The sequence below is a fragment of the Doryrhamphus excisus genome, linkage group LG18 (assembly GCF_037039965.1).
Source record: "Doryrhamphus excisus strain RoL-2023G ecotype Guam linkage group LG18, RoL_Dexc_Guam_v1.1, whole genome shotgun sequence".
In the NCBI taxonomy this organism is placed as follows: Eukaryota; Metazoa; Chordata; class Actinopteri; order Syngnathiformes; family Syngnathidae; genus Doryrhamphus; species Doryrhamphus excisus.
In genome coordinates this window covers 908618-920504 of record NC_136374.1, presented here as the reverse complement: position 1 = coordinate 920504, position 11887 = coordinate 908618, and the positions used below count along the sequence as shown (strand labels likewise).

Here is an 11887-nt window from a genome sequence, read left to right as displayed (position 1 = left end):
CCTTTAAGGCTGGCCCTCTAAGGCTGGCCCTTTAAGGCTGGCCCTCTAAGGCTGGCCCTTTAAGGCTGGCCCTCTAAGGCTGGCCTTTTAGGCTGGCCTTTTAAGCTGGCCCTTAAAGCTGGCCCTTTAAGGCTGGCCCTTTAAGGCTGGCCCTTTAAGCTGGGCCTTTAAGGCTGGCCCTCTAAGGCTGGCCCTTTAAGGCTGGCCCTTTAAGCTGGGCCTTTAAGGCTGGCCCTCTAAGGCTGGCCCTTTAAGGCTGGCCCTCTAAGGCTGGCCCTTTCAGGCTTGCCCTTTAAGGCTGGCCCTTTAAGCTGGCCCCTTAAGGCTGGCCCTTTAAGCTGGCCCTCTAAGGCTGGCCCTTTAAGCTGGCCCTTTAAGCTGGCCCCTTAAGGCTGGCCCTTTAAGGCCGGCCCTTTAAGCTGGCCCTTTAAGGCTGGCCCTTTAAGCTGGCCCTTTAAGGCTGGCCCTTTAAGCTGGCCCTTTAAGGCTGGCCCTTTAAGGCTGGCCCTTTAAGCCTGCCCCTTAAGGCTGGCCCTTTAAGCAGGCCCTCTAAGGCTGGCCCTTTAAGCTGGCCCTCTAAGGCTGGCCCTTTAAGGCTTGCCCTTTAAGGCTGGCCCTTTAAGCTGGCCCCTTAAGGCTTGCCCTTTAAGGCTGGCCCTTTAAGCTGGCCCCTTAAGGCTGGCCCTTTAAGCTGGCCCTTTAAGGCTGGCCCTTTAAGGCTGGCCCTTTAAGCTGGCCCTTTAAAGCTGGCCCTTTAAGGCAGGCCCTTTAAGGCTGGCCCTTTAAGCCCTCCCCCTTAAGGCTGGCCCTTTAAGCTGGCCCTTTAAGCTGGCCCTTTAAGGCTGGTCCTCTAAGGCTGGCCCTTTAAGACTGGCCCTTTAAGGCTGGCCCTTTAAGGCTGGCCCTTTAAGCTGGCCCCTTAAGGCTGGCTGTTTAAGCTGGCCCTCTAAGGCTGGCCCTTTAAGCTGGCCCTCTAAGGCTGGCCCTTTAAGGCTGGCCCTTTAAGGCTTGCCCTTTAAGGCTGGCCCTTTAAGCTGGCCCTTTAAGGCTGGCCCTTTAAGCTGGCCCTTTAAGGCTGGCCCTTTAAGGCTGGCCCTTTAAGCTGGCCCTTTAAGGCTGGCCCTTTAAGCTGGCCCCTTAAGGCTGGCCCTTTAAGCTGGCCCTCTAAGGCTGGCCCTTTAAGCTGGCCCTTTAAGGCTGGCCCTCTAAGGCTGGCCCTTTAAGACTGGCCCTTTAAGGCTGGCCCTTTAAGGCTGGCCCTTTAAGCTGGCCCCTTAAGGCTGGCCCTTTAAGCTGGCCCTCTAAGGCTGGCCCTTTAGGCTGGCCCTTTAAGCTGGCCCTTTAAGGTTGGCCCTTTAAGGCTGGCCCTTTAAGCTGGCCCTTTAAGGCTGGCCCTTTAAGGCTGGCCCTTTAAGGCTGGCCCTTTAAGCTGGCCCTTTAAGCTGGCCCTTTAAGGCTGGCCCTTTAAGCTGGCCCCTTAAGGCTGGCCCTTTAAGCTGGCCCTGTAAAGCTGGCCCTCTAAGGCTGGCCCTTTAAGCTGGCCCCTTAAGGCTGGCCCTTTAAGCTGGCTCTCTAAGGCTGGCCCTTTAAGCTGGCCCTCTAAGGCTGGCCCTTTAAGGCTGGCCCTTTAAGGCTGGCCCTTTAAGGCTGGCCCTTTATGGCTGGCCCTTTAAAGCTGGCCCTTTAATGCTGGCCCTTTAAGGCTGGCCCTTTAAGCTGGCCCTCTAAGGCTGGCCCTCTAAGGCTGGCCCTTTAAGGCTGGCCCTTTAAGCTGGCGCTCTAAGGCTGGCCCTTTAAGGCTGGCCCTCTAAGGCTGGCCCTTTAAGGCTGGCCCTTTAAGGCTGGCCCTTTAAGGCTGGCCCTTTAAGCTGGCCCCTTAAGGCTGGCCCTTTAAGCTGGCCCTCTAAGGCTGGCCCTTTAAGCTGGCCATCTAAGGCTGGCCCTTTAAGCTGGCCCTTTAAGCTGGCCCCTTAAGGCTGGCCCTCTAAGGCTGGCCCTTTAAGGCTGGCCCTTTAAGCTGGCCCCTTAAGGCTGGCCCTTTAAGCTGGCCCTCTAAGGCTGGCCCTTTAAGCTGGCCCTTTAAGCTGGCCCCTTAAGGCTGGCCCTCTAAGGCTGGCCCTTTAAGCTGGCCCTTTAAGGCTGGCCCTTTAAGCTGGCCCTCTAAGGCTGGCCCTTTAAGCTGGCCCTTTAAGGCTGGCCCTTTAAGCTGGCCCTCTAAGGCTGGCCCTTTAAGCTGGCCCTTTAAGGCTGGCCCTTTAAGCTGGCCCTCTAAGGCTGGCCCTTTAAGGCTGGCCCTTTAAGCTGGCCCTTTAAGGCTGGCCCTTTAAGCTGGCCCTTTAAGGCTGGCCCTTTAAGGCTGGCCCTTTAAGGCTGGCCCTCTAAGGCTGGCCCTTTAGGACTGGCCCTTTAAGGCTGGCCCTTTAAGGCTGGCCCTTTAAGCTGGCCCCTTAAGGCTGGCCCTTTAAGCTGGCCCTCTAAGGCTGGCCCTTTAAGCTGGCCCTCTAAGGCTGGCCCTTTAAGGCTGGCCCTTTAAGGCTTGCCCTTTAAGGCTGGCCCTTTAAGCTGGCCCTTTAAGGCTGGCCCTTTAAGCTGGCCCTTTAAGGCTGGCCCTTTAAGGCTGGCCCTTTAAGGCTGGCCCTTTAAGGCTGGCCCTTTAAGCTGGCCCCTTAAGGCTGGCCCTTTAAGCTGGCCCTCTAAGGCTGGCCCTTTAAGCTGGCCCTCTAAGGCTGGCCCTCTAAGGCTGGCCCTTTAAGGCTTGCCCTTTAAGGCTGGCCCTCTAAGGCTGGCACTTTAAGCTGGCCCTATAAGGCTGGCCCTTTAAGCTGGCCCTTTAAAGCTGACCCTCTAAGGCTGGCCCTTTAAGGCTGGCCCTTTAAGGCTGGCCCTCTAAGGCTGGCCCTTTCAGGCCAGAAACATGTAGCAACATGTCAGTCCACTTTACAAAATTTACCGGTAAATAATCCAACACTTATACATCCAATTCAAGATGGCCATCCTTCATAGTTGCAGTAAAAGTTCACTATTGGCATTCATCCCACTCTACTGTCTAGCAATGTGTTTAGCAGTTGAAATATGCATGTGCTGGAAATGGTGTGTTCCTAACGTCCGAGTGTACTCGGAAGATGAAAACTTGAGCTTTGTTGTCCTTCACATTGTCCCGGAACACATTGGGAGCGTTGTCTCCGTCAAAGGCAATATTAGCGACATCTGGTGGAAGAAGGAAGGCAAAGCAATCTCGCTACAACGAGTGAAAGACAGATCGCCATTACAAACAAAAATGCTTTAATTAGTTCATGTCATTAACAGTTCAATTGCTTGGTGGTCATTATATGCACAAGTTAGCGCCAAAATAACCAGTCCGTTTCAATGCGCGCTGTGACATAAGATGCTCATGACGTCAGCGGTCACGTGATGAAATGGTCACCATTTGGAAGCAGTGTGACTCAGGAAGACTTGACACACTTCGAGGCTTCGGGCTCATTTCACCATCTCTACTAAAAACAAATAGTTGATGGAAAAGCAGAAATCATGAAAATAATGCGTGTAACATCTATTCGCCTTCTTACAGTGTGCATGTTCATCGTTTCGTCGCATGCTTGAGCTTCATGGCCAATTTTTACACGGATTTACGCACCACATTTCCCAAAACGGTGGAAACTTTGGGTCTTGGGAGTTAACTCGGAGTTATGAGGGTGTTAGCGGAGCAATGCTGTCACCTAGTGGCGTTATGGCAGTACTGCAGTGATTTCAAATTGTCACTTTGTTCCAACGATTGAGGGAAGGTTGTCATGTAGCTATGATACCTATTAAGTATCCTCCCTGCTGCGTTAGGAACCTTGGGGGCTGGTCTACAATTGGGTGTGGAGGGGGTGAGGGGTTTCCTTGGGGCTACTCCTTTGCCCTCGGCATGGTTCTGGCTCGGTCACCCTTCTATTTTAACCGCACTAGATACAGGCACGGGACCCACCATAGCCCAGCTGTCCTCCACCTTGAACTACTTGACCAACCCATATATTCATACCGTATATAAACCACATAGAGGCCAGCCCTTTGGAGTGGGTCTCTTTAGTTGACTTATTTTTTATTGCATAATATACACAATGCCATTTCATCACACACATGGGTGAGGCGGGCTTGGCTGGGGTTCCAAGCAGCAATTGAAGACAAGGACAATCCTCCATGTCCAAAGCAGGGATGTCAGAGAGCGGGCGGCAGCAAAGATACGTCCAACAGTTGAGAGTCAGTGAAAGGGCTGCTGGAGTACACGACATCCTCGTCTGAGTTTGCAGCAGAGTCGTACAGCATGGGGTCCACGTCGAGATCCAAATGAGTCTCTAGGATGTCATCGCTCAGTCCTGAACCAACCACAAGAAAGACAGAGGAAGCAAAGTGCACAGTACGGGTCAAAGGTCACAACAACTAACCTTACATGAGACGTCAACACACGTTTGTCTCCATGAAGGTACAGTGCATCCGGAAAGTATTCACAGCGCTTCACTTTTTCTACATTTTGTCATGTTACATTCATGTTTTGAATATATTAAAAATAGAAAACCAAAAAAATCACATTTACATAAGTATTCACAGATCTTTCTACAGCTCAATTGGAGTCCACCTGCAGTAAATTCAGTTGATTGGACATGATTTGGAAATACAATAACTGTCTATATAAGGTCCCACAGTTGACTGTGCATGTCAGAGCACAAACGCCAAGCATGAAGTCAAAAGAACTGTCTGTAGACCTGCGAGACAGGATTGTCTTGAGGCACAAATCTGGGGAAGGATACAGAAACATTTCTGCTGCTTTGAAGGTCCCAATGAGCACAGTGGCCCCCATTATTCGACTAGTCAGGATAGAAGGAAAAATGAATGCAGCAATATATAGAGATATCCTGGATGAAAATATTGTGGGACCTTATATAGACAGTTATTATATTTTCCAAATCATGTCCAATCAACTGAATTTACTGCAGGTGGACTCCAATTACGCCGTAGAAAGATCTCAAGGATGATCAGTGGAAAAAAGATGCACCTGAGCTCAATTTTGAGCTTCATGGCAAAGGCTGTGACTACTTATGTAAATGTGATTTTTTGTTTTCTATTTTTAATAAATTCAAAAAAGTAAAAAAAATACTTTTTCACATTGTCATAATGGAGTATTTTGAGGTAAGAGATTAAATTAATACAATTTGGAATGAGGCTGTAACTTGACAAAATGTGGAAAAAGTGAAGCGCTGTGAATACTTTCCGGATGTACTGTATGTGCCCTGGGATTGGCTGGCCACCGGTCCAGGGTGTACCCCGCCTCTCGCCCCAAATCAGGCTCCAGCATACCCCCACCCTAGTGAGGATAAGAGACATAGAAAATGAATGAATAACTAAACCATGTTGGTGTCATTCAACAGCTGTACTGTAATCTTACCTTGTCTAAGCTGTTGGGACCAAATTCTTGAGCGTCAACATCCTTCAGTATTCTGTTAAATGGATGGTCAAATTTATATCTGGCCCTAACGAGCCCTAGCCAGCCCTAAAGAGCCCTGGCCCCAACTCGCCCTAGCCAGCCCTAAAGAGCCCTGGCCCCAACTCGCCCTAGCCAGCCCTAACTCGGCCCTAAAACCCTCCTCCAACCATAGCCCTAAAACCCTAACCCAAACATTCAAACGAGATCTATGTTGACTACTTACCCAACGGCGCAGCGCAGACTACTCATGTTTCCTTCGGTTAGCTGGTCCGTTGATACCACCATTCTCTGCCAGTCTGTCTTCTTCCTCTTTTGTTTCAACGCTCCAAGGCGTATTACTGCCCTCCACAGGTTGGGCACAAGTGTAAGAAGGCTGGGGGGGCTGGGGCGAGGGAGTGGGGGGCTGGGGTGTGGGACGGGGGAGGCTGGGCCTAAATGTAGAAGGCTGGGGGGCTCGGGGACTGGGGTGTGGAAGGCTGGGCCCAAATGAGGAAGGCAGGGGGTGAGGGAGGGGGGAGGCTGCTATTTCTACTTGCTATGTACTGCCAACTAGGGGTCACTTTAAAGTAATGCTATTCTACTCGGTAAATACCACCATCTCGTGGTCACTTTAATGGACTGCTGCTTCCAACAATGCAATCTCAATGGGCGACGTTTTTCGCCAGTAACTCCCCAACGAAAGGTCGTATAAACATAGAACCGACTTCTGCCTACACAAATTCAGCTGCAAGCTTTCCGTTGAGACCCCCAAGCCAAACAAACTTGGGTGCCCTCATTCCATCCCAAGACCTGCAAAACATCCTTACCGCCAAAGGACAAAACCCCTGAGACTCCAGCGCTACCCCCTGGGTCAGCACCCAGCGCAAACGCACGAGGAAAGAGAAAAACCTTGACCAAGGTCAGCCACCGGGAGAGGAATCCGGCGATTACGGTGACCAGCTGTCCCTGCTCTTGGATCTGATGGCGCGAGGGGAATCGGTTCCCCCCACTCCCCCACCAACCCGGGCCACAGAGGCCCTTCGGCGTTGGGAGTCAGAATTCGCTTTCTGTTGAGAACCCTAAGAAATTGAAAAATAGAATCCAGGAATATGAACCTGTAAAACCTGTAAAACCTCATCCCAAGACCTGCAAAACATGCTTACCGCCGAAGGACAAAACCCCTGAGACTCCAGCGCTACCGCACGAGTAAAGAGAAAAACCTCGACCAAGGTCAGCCACCGGGAGAGGAATCCGACCATTACGGTGACCAGCTGTCCCTGCTCTTGGATCTGATGGCGCGAGGGGAATTGGTTCCCCCCACTCCCCCACCAACCCGGGCCACAGAGGCCCTTCGGCGTTGGGAGTCAGAATTCGCTTTCCGTTGAGAAACCTGTGAAACCTGTGAAACCTGTAAAACCTGTAAAACCTGTAAAACCTGTAAAACCTGTAAAACCTGTAAAACCTGTAAAACCTGTAAAACCTGTAAAACCTGTAAAACCTTATCCCAAGACCTGCAAAACATGCTTACCGCCGAAGGACAAAACCCCTGAGACTCCAGCGCTACCGCACGAGTAAAGAGAAAAACCTCGACCAAGGTCAGCCACCGGGAGAGGAATCCGACCATTACGGTGACCAGCTGTCCCTGCTCTTGGATCTGATGGCGCGAGGGGAATTGGTTCCCCCCACTCCCCCACCAACCCAGGCCACAGAGGCCCTTCGGCGTTGGGAGTCAGAATTCGCTTTCCGTTGAGAACCCTAAGAAAGTGAAACCTGTGAAACCTGTGAAACCTGTGAAACCTGTGAAACCTGTAAAACCTGTAAAACCTGTAAAACCTGTAAAACCTGTAAAACCTGTAAAACCTGTAAAACCTGTAAAACCTGTAAAACCTGTAAAACCTGTAAAACCTGTAAAACCTGTAAAACCTGTAAAACCTGTAAAACCTGTAAAACCTGTAAAACCTGTAAAACCTGTAAAACCTGTAAAACCTGTAAAACCTGTAAAACCTGTAAAACCTGTAAAACCTGTAAAACCTGTAAAACCTGTAAAACCTGTAAAACCTGTAAAACCTGTAAAACCTGTAAAACCTGTAAAACCTGTAAAACCTGTAAAACCTGTAAAACCTGTAAAACCTGTAAAACCTGTAAAACCTGTAAAACCTGTAAAACCTGTAAAACCTTATCCCAAGACCTGCAAAACATCCTTACCGCCGAAGGACAAAACCCCTGAGACTCCAGCGCTACCGCACGAGTAAAGAGAAAAACCTCGACCAAGGTCAGCCACCGGGAGAGGAATCCGACGATTACGGTGACCAGCTGTCCCTGCTCTTGGATCTGATGGCGCGAGGGGAATCGGTTCCCCCCACTCCCCCACCAACCCAGGCCACAGAGGCCCTTCGGCGTTGGGAGTCAGAATTCGCTTTCCGTTGAGAACCCTAAGAAATTGAAAAATAGAATCCAGGAATATGAACCCTGTGAACCCTGTGAACCCTGTAAAACCTGTAAATCCTCATCCCAAGACCTGCAAAACATCCTTACCGCCGAAGGACAAAACCCCTGAGACTCCAGCGCTACCGCACGAGGAAAGAGAAAAACCTCGACCAAGGTCAGCCACCGGGAGAGGAATCCGACGATTACGGTGACCAGCTGTCCCTGCTCTTGGATCTGATGGCGCGAGGGGAATCGGTTCCCCCCACTCCCCCACCAACCCAGGCCACAGAGGCCCTTCGGCATTGGGAGTCAGAATTCGCTTTCCGTTGAGAACCCTAGAGAAATTGAAAAATAGAATCCAGGAATATGAACCTGAATATGAACCGACATTGCTTCAAACAATATTATGTGTGTTAGCCTGTTAAACTATTCAATCTGCAACATTTTACACACACACTGAATGTTGAACCTGAATTTGCCAACAAATAGTTTAACGTCTGTCACCCCCTTGTGACAGCTCTTAGTTTTCCTCAGTTCCTCGTTCATGCCCTTGTTTTGTATTTCCTTCCTGTGTTGCTCTGCTGTGTTTTCAGTTGATGTCCATTATCTCCCGCACCTGTTTCTCATTATTTGTGATGCCTATTTGGTTCAGGTGCGCTCCTTTCTTTGTTGGGTCATTGATGTTGTTTTCTCTGTTGAACATGCTAGTGCGTTGGTCTGCTGCATAGTATCAACAATAAATGCCTTTTTACCTGCTATTGGGTCCTCATCTCTGCATCCTGGGGTCGTGCCGTAAAGCTCCCAAGCCGGAACGTGACAACCTCTCTGTGCTAACCACAAAAAAGAAAAATAATTATCTAACCAGATCATTTAACTTTGAGACAGACAACATGTGGTGCTAAAGTTAGCTTTCTGCTTGTTTAAAGCATCGGCAGCTTACCGGAGCAAAGGTAGCTTAACACAGAGCCAGTGCAATCCTAGCCTCAAGAGGCTGACACTGCACTTCCTGCAAGCCCTCCAAAATGCACGCCAGGTCCTCAACAACCAACCCCGCTGCAAATTAAAACAACCATGGCTGCGGTCACATGATGCACCGTCACCGGTACACGCCCAGTAATTTTATGCCTACCTTTCACATACGCTGCTGATGGCACGACAGACCAGAGCCCGCCACCGGAGCGCGCCAACACAGCCTCGACAGGTGAACAGCAAGGAACAATGAGCGCCCCGGTGACGCCAAGACCCATCAATAACCCTGGCACCGCCTCGCAATCGAGCCCCAACAGCTGATGCCAATTCAGGTGGAAGCGCAACAACGCTCAACCTACCAAAAATGCTGCACATGTAATTCATGTGGCAGCAAGAATATCTGTATTCATTAGTGCAGTTCATTAGTGGAGTGGAGTATTTTGAGGTAAGAGATTAAATTAATACAATTTGGAATGAGGCTGTAACTTGACAAAATGTGGAAAAAGTGAAGCGCTGTGAATACTTTCCGGATGCACTGTATGTGCCCTGGGATTGGCTGGCCACCGGTCCAGGGTGTACCCCGCCTCTCGCCCCAAATCAGGCTCCAGCATACCCCAACCCTAGTGAGGATAAGACATAGAAAAGAGTTTCTACCGGAGTGTCCACCAAACTTGACCTAAGAACCCAATGTAGCATGAAAACCAAATAAGACCTGAGACTAGTGTGCTTGGATATACGCAGCGCTCACTTTTGCATCACATCTGCCTCCCGTTTCTGCTGCTCAGTCGAGCGGTCGGAGTCTTTGGAAGTGAATTTAGCCTCATGATCACCACGAGGACATTTGCTCGGAATCAGCATCTGCAACAATTGCATGTGAAGTCTGGTGCGAGTTAAGACTAGAATGAGAGATCGCCTACCTTGAGTTCAGCTCGAAGAAGAATCTGACTCTCTGGGGAGGCGCCATCCAGATGGAACCACTGATCCAGGACCAGTTCTGGTTCCGAGAGCAGCTCTCTGATTGGGACGACTAAGGAACCCATGGGCAACGTCCAGCTGTGAGAGAGCTGGAGAAACAAAGTGTAAAGGTAGTAATACAAGTCAAGTTTGTTGATATCACATGGTGGAAATACTAAAAATAATATTGTTAACTTACCTTGACAACAACATTCTCTTCTCTAGGGTCATGAACCAGGAAGCAGAACGCCTCATTCCACTGAGGTGATGTCGTGCGATCACACACCTACAGCAAAGATGGACGTGTTAGTCCCGGATGCCAATACCCTGGTTATTATTTGGCTAGTTGCCACGCTTAGTAGTCTCACAGTTTTGTGGGATGTTTTTCCAAGAAGCATATCCGCTCCCACTTTTGGCTCTTTTCCACTCTTTTCCACCTGTTGACACGCCACATGGGTCATAATAAAACACAGATCATGCCTCCTCAGTACCTCCTCGACTCACTTACTGGTAAACCATCTGCTTGTTCGATGAAGACAAACAAAAGTCCCACAGATGGAACGGCTTTGTTCTGGTAGGACTGCCTGGAGTAGAACTTGAGAATCTGAAGAGAATGGTTCGATATTAGTATTTTTTATAGTTGAATGAAGCATTAGTACGCTTTTTCTTCTTCTGGAAGCACCCCCCTTATCCAGTTGGTCTGCCTCCGAGGCTGTTGGAAGCCATTCCAGGATCAGGTGAACGCGACCTGACTTGACATCACTGAGCGTGTACTGATACACTGATACATAAAACACACACAATCCTTTGAATGCTTGAACAATTCAATGACAATAATATAAGCCGTTTCCATACCTGATCCGTGTACTGAGAATCAATTATGTCCTTCAGTTTGACCTTCAGCCTGCATGTTGAGAAACATGACAATTATTTCAACCACTTGATAATGGAATGGATTTCTTTTCTCTAATTCATGTTTATTTTTATTTATTTACACTGCAATATTTGATATTTATACATATATATTTAATATCATTTGCGTTCTACATGAATGTTCTAAATGATTCCAACCATATCAAATTCTACAACCTGTCTTTAATATACTGTAAGTGTGTGACATAATTTTTCTTGTGAATCGGACAATAAAGTGTAGATAAAGGAGGATGGCGGTGCTCTTCTCAATACTGGCATCGCTGCGCTGGAGGTAGTAAGCAGTATTATCAAGCAGTTGCAGTATGTGACAGTATCGATAATAACAACACTACTAATGTGTACTGGAAGCAGTACCTTCCCATAAAGTCATCCTTCATGTCCATGTCTTTATCAAACACCTCCAGATGTAACCTGATGGAGCAACAAAACTCATCATTTATCATCTGGTACATGTATTCATAATGTGACGAGTTGCTACTTTACTGTGGCCAGCAAGCTTTCTACAAATGGATTAAGGATTAAATATTCTAAAACAAAAGATGCAGATTGGGCATTGATACTTTTATGTTGAAAGAACTCAATTGTACATCAATAACTCCTGTAACCACAAATCTCACTCTCTCAATTTCTGCGGCAGTTTTTCCTTGTGTATGGAAGGCATCAGCTGTCATTCAATATATAAGAACGTAGATCCTTGTCCGTTTCCAATTTCAAACCAATCTTCGACTTGAAAAAAGGTTTTGACACTGTAAAGCATAGAATAACCTAAACCATGTTGGTGTCATTCAACAGCTGTACTGTAAGCTTACCTTGTCTAAGCTGTTGGGACCAAATTCTTGAGCGTCAACATCCTTCAGTATTCTGTTAAATGGATGGAGAATGCTGCACATGTAATTCATGTGGCAGCCAGAATATCTGTATTCATTAGTGCAGTCCAAAAAAGGAAAAGCAAGGCGATGGGGGCAGAAGGCATACCATGGAGCAGTCCAGAGACAAAAGAACTCCCAAAATCAGCTGGAGGAGGTCGCGGTCCACTGGGCAGTACACTGAAAAAAAATTTGGAGTGCCATTTACTTGAGCAAAGCTAGGTAACAATTTGCACGCACAATTCCCAAGCAACTTTTCCTTGGGAAATACTCTGGTCAAATTTACTTTTTTTGAATG

At 48.5% G+C, this 11887-nt stretch overlaps 1 protein-coding gene and 2 long non-coding RNA genes across 3 annotated transcripts; all 3 read right to left on the bottom strand.

The window, feature by feature from the left end:
• Positions 1-3265: 3265 nt before the first annotated feature.
• On the bottom strand, positions 3266-5187 carry LOC144902032 (uncharacterized). The gene is made up of 2 exons (XR_013630265.1): positions 4425-5187; positions 3266-4355 (listed from the first exon to the last, which is right to left on the bottom strand). It is a non-coding gene; the product is annotated as an uncharacterized LOC144902032 (long non-coding RNA).
• A 4126-nt stretch (positions 5188-9313) lies between these two features.
• On the bottom strand, positions 9314-10026 carry LOC144902054 (extended synaptotagmin-1-like). Its single transcript, XM_078798592.1, has 4 exons — positions 9990-10026; positions 9754-9900; positions 9549-9694; positions 9314-9456 (listed from the first exon to the last, which is right to left on the bottom strand). The coding sequence occupies exons 2-3, from the start codon at positions 9874-9876 to the stop codon at positions 9581-9583; spliced, it is 237 nt and encodes a 78-aa protein (XP_078654718.1). The 5' UTR covers positions 9877-9900; positions 9990-10026; the 3' UTR covers positions 9314-9456; positions 9549-9580.
• Positions 10027-10197: 171 nt separating this feature from the next.
• LOC144902044 (uncharacterized) lies at positions 10198-11758 on the bottom strand. Its single transcript, XR_013630281.1, has 7 exons — positions 11699-11758; positions 11533-11584; positions 11078-11134; positions 10646-10694; positions 10473-10571; positions 10299-10394; positions 10198-10227 (listed from the first exon to the last, which is right to left on the bottom strand). It is a non-coding gene; the product is annotated as an uncharacterized LOC144902044 (long non-coding RNA).
• Positions 11759-11887: the final 129 nt, after the last annotated feature.